This window comes from Danio rerio, chromosome 21, assembly GCF_049306965.1.
Source record: "Danio rerio strain Tuebingen ecotype United States chromosome 21, GRCz12tu, whole genome shotgun sequence".
In the NCBI taxonomy this organism is placed as follows: Eukaryota; Metazoa; Chordata; class Actinopteri; order Cypriniformes; family Danionidae; genus Danio; species Danio rerio.
This window is the reverse complement of record NC_133196.1, coordinates 3,764,959-3,779,324: the sequence shown is the minus strand read 5'-3', so window position 1 is coordinate 3,779,324 and position 14,366 is coordinate 3,764,959. Positions and strand designations below refer to the sequence as shown.

Sequence of the window (14,366 nt, the reverse complement as noted above, 5' to 3'; positions counted from 1 at the left end):
AGATAAGTTGGCGGTTCATTCTGCTGTGGTGACCCTGGATTAATAAAGGGACTAAGCCGAAAAGAAAATGAATGAAAGAATAATGAGTTTATTAATTACCCAAACAAATGAACAAACTGAACAAAAGGCATTACTATACACACTCACTATAACTAATAATATTATTTATCCATATTGCTTTTTGAAACATTTTATTAATGCAGCTTCTTCTATTGATATACTGTTAAAGCTACGTAGCTTAAGGTAAATATTAAATAGCCATTGCTGTCTATTGAAGGTGTGTGCGTGCTGTCAAGGACGATCGGGGAGGGTAGTGGTGGTGGTTCTAGTTTAAATGACACCCTGGGCGAACCACCCTATACACCCCCCACCTCTCTTGAATTGTTAGATTTGTTATTCAATAAATATAACAATTTATTTATATTTATTCTAAATATATACAATTAATATTAATATACAATTATTTTTCTAAATAAATAACAGAAATCAGTCCTAAATATTACTGGAAAACAACTGGAGTGATATGCCAACATCACTTAAGAAACCTTTTGCATGAAAATTAATTATGACAATTCTAAAGAATACAAAAAATGTATTATAGAATTATCTGTGGTCTTAGACCAGATCATGGCTGAGAAATCATGTTATGAAGTCTTACCTCCCTGACTCATTATCCCTCCTTTCTGCTTTAAAGGCATGCTTAGTGAAAGTAACATCATCATCATCATCATCATATTATATAAACTTTAAACGACTTTCAAAACTCGCTGCGTGCCGACACCTCTGCACAAAAGGCTGTTACTCCGGTTTCACGGCGCATGAGCGGTGCCTATTATGTCGGCGTGCATGCAAACAACCAACCGGGATTCACACAGGAGTGCGTGAGGCGCGCGGGAATGGTTTTTCGCGCGCATGCGTCAGTTTGCTTTCACCAGCATTAAACCAGAGGGGGAGAGCTACGTCAGTAACACCAACAATAATTTAGTGACTGCATTTTATTTATTTATTTATCTAAATATTGGGAATTTATGAGTTCATTTAAATCAATAATGTCAACGCAAAATTATATTGGGGTGGCCAAAGGGGTGGCCACAGGGGTGGCCAGAGTTTACCGAGGGGTGGCCGTGGCCACCCCTGGCCACCCCTTGGAGGCGCCCCTGCAGCCAGCATCCTACAAAAAGCACTTCGAGCCTCATTTTGTGCATATCAAATCGCGAAATCCAAACACATTTGACTGCTTTGAATGGATACTTTTTTTTTTCCCATTTTTCCATAATAAAATATTATGGTGGGTCTTGAGATTGAATTACTTGCCTAGGTGGGTCCTGGAATAAAAAAGTTTGGGAATCCCTGCTCTAGGGTACAAATTAATACCTAAAAAGTACAAAAGTGTTCCTCTTAAATTTTTTAGGTACTAATATATACTTTTGAGGTACCAATATGGACCCTTTAAGTACAAATGCAGATCTCAAAATTGCGACCATTTTGGTCGCACATGCACCCGAAATATTATCTATGCAACCTCAAAAGTCCAGTGTGAACGCAGCTTTAAGCATCTTTGCACCTAAAAACACCAAATGCAGCAATTCAGGAATGGTTTAAAACAGTTGACATGTCAACTTGCTGCTGTAAACAAACCCTGCAATGCTTGTCCCACCTTCAAGCTCTTCTTATTGGCCTACTACGCTAGAACAGAATGCGAATGGATTGGTTAAAATCAGCTGTCAATCACTCAGTTCCGATACGAGAGAATGAACAACACTGAGAGATGTAGTTTTAGAAAGCACCTAAAGTTACAAATAATGACACGTCTGATTAGTGATCATGTAATGAATGTCAATCCAGCATTTACACTTTTCGAAGAGTGGATAAAAGACTTCCAGAGTTTAAAATCTGCAATGAAAATGACTAAAAGATTCACTGTAAAGCCGGACGTGGTATGGAGTTTTCTGGGAACAGTGTTTGCCACTGAATCTACACATTTTAAGCACGAGACGTTCTAACGTTATTTAATCCTTCATTTAATAGTCACGATGCTGTCAGTCATGCGACTGATATACAGCATATTGTTAACTCCCTTCATCTCGTTCACATCAAGCAGTGCATGCGTGCAGCTGGCCGGTGATGAGCGCATGCAGATTTTTGTTTATTTGTTAGTTGTGATTAGGGTGTTAATATATAATAGAATCTGTTCATGTAAATAAATTTTTTTTTTGGTAGGTGCGACTACATTTTGTCTGGTGTGCCTAAATTTCTGAAGTTAGGAGCGCCGGTACTACCAAGAAAAAAGGTTAATTTCGAGCTCTTTTGAAAAGGTACCGCCCCAGTAACCCTGTGACGCCCTCGCGTACCTTTATTTCTGAGAGTAGCGTTAGATGATATAAAGACACATTTCATTGTTAGTTTGTGTTTTTATTATTATTATTATTATATTTTTTTTTATTAATTAAGGTTTATGAGCACCAAGGTGATTTTCTCACCGTTTTTATATATTTTTTGACAATTAATTAACAGTTTTAATGACAGAAATTGCACATGTCCTGGTCATACAGATCTTAATTTAAATACAAATGTTTTTAAGTAATTAAATCATATTGTTAATATAACATGTAATTAAATACTAAATTAATACAAATATAAACAATTAAAAATAACTAAATATTTCATGGTAAAGGATATACAAAAACGTAAATTAATAACTCTGTTTTTTGTTTTTCTAAATGACTGCTTGTTGGGGCAAATTAAAAATGTCACGGCCACACTTTATAATAAGGTTTCATAGTTAATGTATTTACTAGCATGAACTAACAGTGATCTATACTTGTACAGCATGTATTAATCATTGTTTAACATTTACTAATGAGCAATTGCATGCAAGTCTCAGCCTTGCCATGAAAATAAATAAATAATTTCAACAAAATAGCAAAACCGTTTCTGCTATTTTTGTGTAAGTTTGTATTTTACAGTGCTTTAAAAATACTGAAAAATGTCTCTGGCAAAATCAAACATAATTTTTTGAAAACACTGACAAAGTCACACAAGTGGCAATTTCACATCCGTCACATCTATAACAACACTTTTTCCTCATAAATGTAAAAATGTAAAAAAATCAAATAAAATCTGTCATGTTTGTTCTACAGTGATCCAACTCTTCTCCTTTTGATTAGCATCGTTTCTTTTGGGTTGTGCAGTTTAATTCACAGAATTTCTACAAAGAATTTTGTATACTGTAAACTTGCAGACCTTTTTTGTCACATCCGTAACGCATGTTTATTTCCCTCATACAGATTGATATTTTTCTGCTTCCACAACTCTGGCTAGTTGTTTTGAAAAATATAGAGATGTTTTAATATTGTTAACATATGCTTCCTTTGTCAGTTTATGTTTTGAGATTTTACTGCAAATGTTACATCTACAACGCTGGAATTGCTCTAATGCATTATTAACATCCACATTTATGCTCGTCAACATTAGTTAATGCACCGTGAGTTAACATGAACTAGCAGTGAACAACTGGATTGTCATTTACTAATGTTACTAACATGAACAAATACTGTAATAAATGTACTGTTCATTGTTTATTAGTGTAAGTAAATGCATTAACTAACATTAACCTTTTTGTAAAGTATTACCAATGACATCAACCTTGTTCATTCAATCACTAAGGTCGTCCATTTTATTAACTGTTCCCCCCTCTTTTATTGCCAGCTAGCGACCTCTTCTGGACGACAACATAAAATACACACAACAAAATGATATATTCCTTTAACTTTAAACACATTTTCCCACATTTGTCATTACAGTATAAAGATACACACACAGCTGAAATGTTAACGTTATAACATTTATCGAGTCACTCATATAAAATCTTACCTGAGTAACGTCCTTCGGTTTGTTTCGGGTAAATAGGCATGCTAAATCAATCGAGTGATAGTTAATCGGACCCTTAATGAACGTCTTCATTGCGTTATTCAAACGTTGTGGCGTCGATTTATATTTCCTTAATATTTACGTTTTTTTGTTTTGCTATCTGACCGCGTGTTTACTTTAACCTCAACACAGGTGAGTCCAATCACACAAATTGATTCATTACATAGAATCGGTTCTCCAAACAATTCAGAAGAGCTGATTGAATTGATATCGGTTGATTATACTTTTCAGAGAAGGCGATGCTGTTGCGCGGTTTAATGTAACCGAAAATATACGTTTTTATGCATATATTGATACAAATAATCAATAAATAACACATAAAACCTGCCCTAAATATTTCAGTGACATGTATTTAGTCGAAATTCAAACGAACTGATTCGCTGAATTCGAGTTGTGCAGTTAAATGGAACTGAATTATTCAGTTTTGTCGGGATCTGACGTTTTTCGTTCAAACAAAAGCAAATTCATGTTGGAAAAGTATTTTATTTACCCGAAACGATCTATTTTTATCTATATATATTCACAAAAAACTAAATAACACATAAAACCTTGCCTAAATACGTCTGTAAACTTTAGTCATAATTCAAACGAACCGATTCGCTGAAGCGATTCGTGTTAGGTAAAATATAATAGAGGATTCATACTGAATTGTGTTGCTTTGTCGTATTTTGGTGCTTAATGTTCAAACAAAAGCAAAATTTATATTTGAGCAGTTTCTTGGAGTCTACACGATTAGGTTACTACTACTTTTGTCCAAATACTGTTTTTTCATGTAGCCTACTGCAAGTATGCACCTCAAGTTTTCGGGTTATATACGTTTTCCCCCAGAAATCTTCAGTGTGAACACTCAAAACTACTCCTAGTCCTAAGATGTTTTTCTTTTTCAAAATAAATCTACAAAAGTGCATTAATATACTCTAAATACTAAACGCATGTATTCACAGTGCAGTCTCCAGTAACTTTAAAGAAAATATCAATTAATGACAAATAAGTGCAAATATTGGCGTTACACAGCCCAAGAGCCACTGAAATCTGGCATATGACACAATATGTTCACAACTAGAGCTAACATATTTTGCAATTGCTGAAAAAAAATACTAATAATTTTTGCTATATGCATTAACATTTTTTTTTCTTTTTACATATGAAATCTAAACATGGTTAAATGTCATGCATTTTGTATAACGCCATTGTTTTTGCAAAAAGAAAATGGTTCCAAGAATCATTAGACAATTAACCTATAGTGGAGTCTGATCAGTGAATAGTCTAGAAAAAGGTGTTGTCTATAACATTTGTTCTAATAGTGAATGATTTTAGCATTTTCTACAGGTAACTAGTCTTAGTCCTCATTTGATACTGGATTGCACTTGTTTTGATGCTTAAAAACCTGTTTACAACCTGAACCAGACCCACCTTAAATCTTACTCTTAAGAGTTTGTATTAAAATGCAAGATTTAATTATGCAGCTACTCTGTACTAGCATAATTAATAAGCATAATCTACTGCATTTCATCATCAAGTCCCATTTAAAAAAAATAAATAAATAAGATAGATGCAAACAAGAATTTACGTGGCTTTCATCAAGTGGATAGGTGCTTAGGTTTTAAAAATGTAATCATTGCATTAAAATAAATAAAATGCAAGTGTCAATCAAAGTTGTTAACATTACATGTTATCCATGACAAGTTAACATTATTGTTATCCAGTAAACAAGAACACTTCCAAAAACTTACAAATCATTTATTTTCTACCAAAAAGCACTATAGGAATGAGATTTCAGTAAGCAACAATGCTGGTCACTAGCAAATAAATCCAAATTGACAAACTGAAGCATCATAACCCAGCAGGCAAGTCAAACAAAATAAAAGAAACAGGATTAAAATGAAAAGCCAACAAAAGAGCAGACACTTCCAGTCACTATTAGATATTACCCAAAACGCTGACATTCACTGGATGTTTTTTTTTTTTTTTAAAAAGACTCTCCTACGCTATGCAACAACAGGAAGCAGAAAAAGCATAGTAAACATCTGGAAACATTGAGAAAAATTTACTCAAAATCGTTTTATTTCAAAAGCTCTGGCAGCTCCCGAACCTCAATGTGGCAAATCCAGTAGACATGTAAAATACAACCATACAATAACATTATTCAAAAAAGGTACCAAAAAGTACAGTAAAAATAACACTTCCATTGCTGGAAATGTGGACAAAAGGAAAATAAAATTAAAATAAAAATGTGGAAGTGTGACGCTGCTTCCCCTATTCAGCTGTTCTGTACAAATGGGTCATGTCTCGTCCGGTTAAAGGAAAGAGTCTGTGTGTTTGTGTGAACGGTTGTCAGCGTTGTGGTCAGACTCTGCTTTTTGGGAATACTTCAGTTCTGGAAAGAAACAAGCTCAGTCAGTATATTATAATAATAATAATAATAATACTACTACTACTACTACTACAACAACAACAACAAGAACTACACTTAAGTTACTTGACATACTAAAAAGGGAAACAAAGCTATGCATTATAAAATTTCTTAGTTACAATTAGATACTACAAGATTAAAGTAATACAACGGTACAAATGACAAAAATGCATTTAAAAAAAATAATAATAATTTATATATATATATATATATTAATATATAAATATATTAATATATATATATATATATATATTAATATATAAATATATTAATATATAAATATATTAATATATAAATATATTAATATATAAATATAATATATAATATTATATAAATATATATAATAATATAAATAAATAAATTTCTAAATGAAAAATGTAATATAATAAACCTCTTAAAAAGATTGTATACAAAGTATTAATTTCATTAGTTATGCATTTACATAGCTATGACAAAACCAATACAATTAAACTGAAAGGATAAAATCCATAACAATTAGGATGCAAAGTTAAAAAAAAAAAAAAAAAAAAAAAAAAAAAAAGATTTCAGATATTATGGAGGTTATAAATAAAATCTATATGGTCTACATTTCATTCCAAGCTCCTAATAATAATAATAATAGCATAACATTAAAAGCAGCAGTACCTGTTGTGTGTGAGTTCAGTATGGCTTGTAGCCACTCTGGTGGCCTCCACGTCTGGGTGTCTTTCCATAGCTTGCAGCTCCTTGGTCAGCTGGAAAAATATACATAAAATTAATTAAAATGCAATACAAACCACCCCAGACAATCATTAGATCATACCAAAAGTTGCACTTACTGTAGTCATAACCACTGCCATAACCATAGTATCCAGAGGAGTAATCATAGTTGCCGTATCCTCCATAACCTCCATAGCCCTGCTGGCCACCGTATCCGTAGCCCTGACCCCCATAACCCTGATTCCAGTAGTTGTTATAGCCCTGGTTCCAGCTCTGGCCTGGACCTGAAGGAAATCATCAGCAAATGTTTAATTTTCCTGATCAGCAGCTCGCAAATTTAAGGGGAGGATGAGGGACAAAATGATGATGATGATTATAATAATAATAAAAATATTACTTTAAATCAATAAAGGTATAAAATTATGTATTCTTGATATGAAGTTTAGTGCATATACTTTAAGTTTCATATCGTAAACAGTATACTTGGAAGTCTGTAATTATTATTATTATTATTTTTATTTTTTTTTACATGGTGTGTATTTTAGATGAAGCTCTTGTTAAGAGGTAAATTAGATTAGAAAAAAACAAAATTCCACTACAGGAGCATATGTAGACACTGTAGCAGGTGAGAGATTAATAAAATGCAGAAGTCTCACCTCCACGCCCCCTGCCGCGGCCACCGAATCCTCCACCACGGGCCCCAAACTGCTGCTGCTGGTAGATCTCTTTGGGCTGAGCGATTTTGATCTCACACTGAAATCAGACAAGACAGATGGAAACTAAGACAAACTGAATCAAGCTGAACTGAAAAAACCTGTAACCGCTGACATCCTAAGCTTTCTTTAAACTAGTTTTGGGTTACAGGTGCAAATTGATGGGTTCAAAACTAAACCCAACACCACCATCTAGTGGCATGTTTAAAGACAACAGAATAATACTGCCAATCTATAACAATATTGCAGCAGAAAAACCAGGATATTACGTTGTTGACATTGACTGCAGCTATCACACACACCCAGTTATTTGTAACATGAATAAAAAAACAAAAAAAATAAATAATAATAATAATAATAAAATAATGAATTTCTGCGCTTCACTTGATTTTTTTCAAACATTTGTGCTCCTCTGTGAATAACAATTGTAATTCGGGTTAACTACCCCTTAAAATGAAGGTGGCCCAACTTTAAAGGGAAAAGGAAGAGAAAGATAAAGTTCAACACCATCTAGTGGCCTGTAAAGAGAATTAATATTAAAATGAAACCGTAATTTTTTTATTTATTTAAAATAATAATAATAATAATAATAATAATAATAATAATGGCTCAAAATAGCATTGGAAAATTATATGGATATTACAGTGTCGATATCTCCCATCTGTATACAACTACAAGTAATATTTTCCACTAAACTTTGCATGTTTAAAATAAACTAAACCAACTGAGAAAAATATTTAGTGAAATAAAATTACCTTGCTTCCACAAACATTATGGTATTTCTTCTCCAGGATCTTCTTGACGGCGAACTCTTCCTTGAATGTAATAAAAACGAAACCCCTCCGTTTGCTGGTCTTGGGATCAGTTGGAAGTTCAATAGTTTCGATCTGAAAAGCATTGATTATGCATTAATAAATCTGATCGACACCGCTTTTAATTATTCAAATGGTCGAAACACACACCTCTCCAAAGGAGCCGAAGTATTCACGGATCTTCTCTTCTGTGGTTTCAGGGTTAAGGCCACCAACAAAGATCTTCTTGACGGGCTCTTTCTTTATGGCCATGGCTCTCTTAGGGTCGATTTGTCGGCCATCTAGCCTGTGTTCCTTCTGCTGCAGAACCTAAGATTAGACAACAGCAGAAGATTAAAACATCGGACTTTATTCTTCAATGCAGAAACTTTCTTTACGATTAGGAGGGGATGAATAAACAATTGGAAAGGCAAAATTAGGGATGTGAGAAGATCTCACAAGACTAATATCATGAGACTGAGGTGAAAAGTTGTCTAGTGAGATATGATAGCAAATATTAATAATTATTTTGCTAATATTAAAAAAAAAAAAAAAAAAAAAAAAAAACACTTTACAATTCATATATTAGCAAAATTTTGCAGTGACAAAATTTATTAAGTAAAACACTAAATTTTTTTTATGATTGTTGAATAAAAGACTGATTATCCATTTATACACGTACAAAAAAATAATAAATAAATATCTCATTCCTATGAAGTATCACACAGATAGAGAAGTATTATCCAGCAGATTTTAGCTCTAACCCTAATCAAACACACCTGCCTGTAATAAAGTGCTGTTCTGATTTAACTAATTGGTTCAGGTGTGTTAGATTAAAGTTAAAGCTGAAATCTGCACCCCTATTGTAAACGGTACAAACGTAAAGAAACATGAACTAAAAACTAATGAAACTGAAAATTAAAACCTAAAACAAACTTATGAACAAATTTAAAAATTGAGGGTAAATTAGAAATACATTTTGCTATAAGAATGAGAAATTGGGCTAATATTGGAGAATCGATATTGAAATAGATTATAAAAACAAAAATTATTAAATAGAAACATTTCAAAAGCAGGCTGTAAACTTAGTAAATTGGGGAAAATGAGGTGGGAATTTAATTTAACAAAAAAAAATAATAATAATAATAATAATAATAATAAAACAATTACTGCAGTATTGCACTCTTTTTTTCGCGTTTTCAAACTTCTGATTCAGTTGCTCATGTGAGAAATGACTAGGAACAACAAACGGCATAAGTTAAAGAGACCAAACCCAATCGCATGTCATAAATAAGGTCAATATAAACAAAGTAAGGAGAAGCAGAGGTGTTCATACCCTGTCCACGCTGTCTGATTCTTTGAACAAGATGAAGCCAAACCCTCGTGACCGACCAGTGTTTGAATCCATCTTGATGGTGCAGTCCATCACCTCACCAAACTTCGAGAAGTAGTCCTTTAGGTCTTTCTTACTGGTGTCCCAGCTGAGTCCTCCAACAAACATTTTACTGCACAGAGGAGGGGGAAAAAACAATATATAAACATGTTGATGAGATCCTGTAACCACAATCATAACAATTTATAAAAAGTGCAAGCTTAATTTTCAATAGCAAACTTAATTATAGCTTGCAGCTAACCAAAGAGAACAAAATTTAAAAGTAAAGAAATTTATAAATGCATGCTCCATCAGCTAAAGCTTGCAATACTGAAAAAAAAAAAAGTTGATAAAAAAAAAATGTAGTGCAGTCAACTCCCATTAAGCACAATGCATGGTTTCACAAATACGGTTGACTATCAAATAAAGATTTATGTTCAGATTGACATTAACCAACCTATTTATTTTAAATTTTCAGTTTAATATTGTGTAATCATAGCCCCTAGTACTACAAAACATTTACACAGCTCATGAAAAATTCATCTGAAATATTGAGGACTTTGCAGTGCTCTCCTGCAAATGAGCATAGCTACCCATTTGATTTTATATTAAAAAAAAAATAAAAAAGTTGTGCAGAGCTTCAATAAACTAGATCAAAATATAACCTGCACTACTCCTCTATACTTTAATTGCATCTAGTTTTCCATGTACTGCAAGATGCATACATGCTTTATAAGTTCTGAGTGTAGGGGCTTCTTATTTATTGAGTGGGCGGAGCTATTCAATATCTTTAGAATCATGGGTATTGTAGTTTTGACCAACAACCCATTTCAGAAGTTTACAGGCATTTACTTTTGTCTACCAATTATACATGGTTTTCTAATAGAGTATAGTGATTCTCATTGTAGCTAGCTGGTTTGCAATCAAAGACTGTACAGTTACTTCACAACCTTCCCAGACGGTCAGTCAACATCAATCCATTATGACACTCGTAATTTGTTGAGTATGTAAACATTACAATCCTTAATTCAATATCAGGTTTTAAAATGATGATTGTACAATCTTTGTATAGCGAGATCGTTTGAGATTCAGAGTTTCTCAAATGATTGTTTGGACTTAAAGCATCATGGGTAATAGTTTTCTGCACACTAGTTTAAACAAAAAAACTTGGACTTAAGTTATTATCATTTGATTCTTACTGGATTGTACTAGAAAAAAAAAAACGCATTAAAACATGTGGACTTTGCCGTGCTTTCCTGCAAATGAGCATAGGTACCCAATTAATTTTATTCAAGTAATGGGTAACGTAGTTTTCTGCACAAAGGGCAACAAACTACTGTACAAAGTTGAACCCGCACTACTTATCTATACATTAAATTGCACCCAGTTTGCCACATACTGCAACGTGCATACTTCAAGTTCTGAGTGTAGGGGCATCTATTTCATTCCATCACGAGTGGGCAGGGGCTACTCCTGAATTCGAGAAGCATGGGTAATACGGTTTTCTACCCAAACCACCATTTCAAAAGCATGGTTTACTTTTGTCTAATTATACATCGTTTTCTAATAAAAGTGTTGTGACTCTTATTGTAGCTTTCTGGTTTGGAATCAAAAGTGTAGCTAAAACACTCCACAATTAAATATGCGTGTATAAAAAAACACAAGTTTGGTAAATAGGCCTAAACAAGCTAACGAAAAGCCTTAATATTTGGTTTCCCCCTCTCTATGGCTCTGTATAAGTGTGCGTAAAGTAATTTATAATACACCTTTGTTTTTTATTAAGTTTAAAAACTATTACAATCCTTGATTAAAAAAAATCAGGTTTTAAAATTATGATCGTATCATCAAGTTAAGTATATTAAATATATAAATATCGTTCTTTCTCTCTGGCTCTGCACTTATGATCATACAAATCTCATTTTAAAGCCTGATTGGACGAGGCAGAGCAGACGCAAACCATACTACTGCCTTGTTGCTTGGCAACAGCAAACGTCCACAATTGTGTAATAATGCATTTCACAACATGGACGTCTTAATCTTCATTTTCGCGTTAAAAACAAAGTAGTCACTTAAAGCATAATGTTTGAGCTTTTACCACAGTACATCGAACTCAATCGTTGCACGTATCGACTAATAAAACATCTGCTGCCCCACGCCATTGTGAATGAACCCCAAACAGCCTCACGTCCAACAATGAGCACAATGACCGCCGTACAGGAGCACAGAGCAGAACCCTTTCCAGTCCCATTTACAAACAAACACAAGATGACCACAAATATGATTTAAAACATAAGACAGATATTAAACGAACACATAAACCACGGATTTCTCACCCGGCATCTTCTTCGCACTTGCTGGCGTCGATCTGCAGTCCCTCACCGGCTCCGTTCTCCCCCGCGGCCTCTCCTCCGTTCAGGTTCTCCTCATTCCCGTTCTCGGAGGTCTCCATGAACTGCTCGTCGGCCATTTTTAATAGATTTGGATCGCCTTTAGATTATAAAATGCAAGTTTAGTTACTACATGGAGTCAGACCGCGCGCTGAGGCTGAATAAAAGAAAAGCAGCATGGCTATGATGTTAGGTCAACGCAAAAGCTCAAAATCTAGACTCAGCTCGATAAATACGACAGAAAAAACAAACTTGAAATGCATAAGTTGTTTAGAGTCGCATTTAAAACGCATGCTTTTTGAATATTATAAACAAAACCTTCATTCACGCCGACTGCTAACGTTAGCTGCTAACGCAGCATGCAAAGCTAACCTAGCTAACGTTAGGCTTTCGAACCATCATTCGTTTGCAAAGACGAAATACAAATATATTAAACGAGCTTTTTCACGTAACACTCAACCGCATACGCGTTTTAATTACACTTTATATACTGCAAGACGATAAAGCATGCGAATAAATTTCAAATTAACCGGCTTACTGTAAAATATTGGCGCTGAAAAGCCGCTTTCCAAGATGGACTCTCGTCTACTGTACCAACTCGTGGCCACTTTTATAGCACCGGATGAGCTCGATGGAATAAGGCGAGCTTTGATTGGGTGAGTGTAAGCCACCTAGGATTATGGCGTTATTTGATTAGTCGGAGCCTGTAGAAGCAACGCCCCTCTCTGGTTTCCTCCTGCGCAGTTCTTTAGTTCTGTGCGTTCAAACGGTTGAGCAGCACGAGATGTTCTCGAGCGCGTGGACAAAACACACGCCGGCGAGAAAGATGTTGTGCAATCAAGCAGAATGAAGATAAGCGGGACCACAAATACAATACATCTAGTACTGCATTTAGTTATAAATCTAGATAATTTACCTCAGCAGTAAATGAAGTAGCACATGCCCTCGTAAAGAGACCCGTCTTGAGCATTTTAGCTTAGCATTACAATAAATCGATTTCTTTATTTCATGACTTACGTTTTAATGCCTGCGACATTATAGTTCGTTGATATTACAGAGTTTTCATTATCTATGAAATAGAAAATCTATTGAACAGGTCATTAATCATAAAGGCTTTGCACTCCGTTTATTTCTTTGTATTATTTATTATTTTCGACATCATTTAACAATATAATCATCACTACACATTAATAATAGCAATACATTACACAATACAATATATATAAATATACAGTCAAGCTCGAAATTATAAAAATCCCTGGCAAGATCTGACCGTTTTTCTGACCGGAAATGACACAGGCTTTTCCCAAAAGATAAGACTATAGCTGCGTCCCAAATGGCACACTATACACTATGCACTCATGCACTATGTACTTATGCACTTACACACTCAACAGGATAGTATATGTATGTAGTGTTGTCCCAAATGGCACACTAATGTTTTTTTACTAAGCGGAAATTCAAACCGTTTCCCTGATGACGTTTGACTGTTGCCAAATCAGTGAAATAAACGACTGAATTATCAAGTAATACCTGCTGTGAGTATTGCCACATTCACCATCGGGAGGCGCTATAATCACTCTCGTAGGAGAATTTTGCTTTCACCATCCAAAATAAATAAAGTTATTCAACATGTGCGTCCGATCGCTCCGCCCCTTCCGCTACGTAAGCAAACCTGCGGTCGTTGAGTGCGTGAAGTGTCCATCATTACACACTTCATTTTAGTGGCTGAATGAGTGCATCATCCGGGTAATTAAAGTGCACTTATTATTTTGAGAGTTTTCAATGTGAACACACCACTTACACTATTTATACTACAAAATGGCGTAAAATAGTGCATAAGTATGCGATTTGGGACGCAGCTGATGTCGGCTACCAGAGATACCCTTGTGTAAAAATCTTTTTGTTATGAGGGTCTAAACTTTCTTGACTTTTCTTCTATGAATAATACATTCAAGATAAGTTGGTTGAGGCAGTTTTTAAATGATCCTGATTCCCTTTGGAATGCGATTCCCAAGTATATTTTCTCCAAAGTCTCCCTTTTTTGTTAGTATGTAATTA

The 14,366-nt window shown here is 34.3% G+C and overlaps 1 protein-coding gene across 1 annotated transcript; it reads right to left on the bottom strand.

Annotated features, from left to right (window-relative positions):
- Positions 1-5,655: 5,655 nt before the first annotated feature.
- On the bottom strand, positions 5,656-12,874 carry hnrnpabb (heterogeneous nuclear ribonucleoprotein A/Bb). Its single transcript, NM_213302.1, is given in 9 exon segments — positions 5,656-6,307; positions 6,989-7,077; positions 7,162-7,326; positions 7,699-7,795; positions 8,511-8,642; positions 8,718-8,876; positions 9,883-10,051; positions 12,252-12,405; positions 12,844-12,874. Coding segments are annotated over 7 exon segments (930 nt in total). The 5' UTR covers positions 12,386-12,405; positions 12,844-12,874; the 3' UTR covers positions 5,656-6,307; positions 6,989-7,003.
- Positions 12,875-14,366: the final 1,492 nt, after the last annotated feature.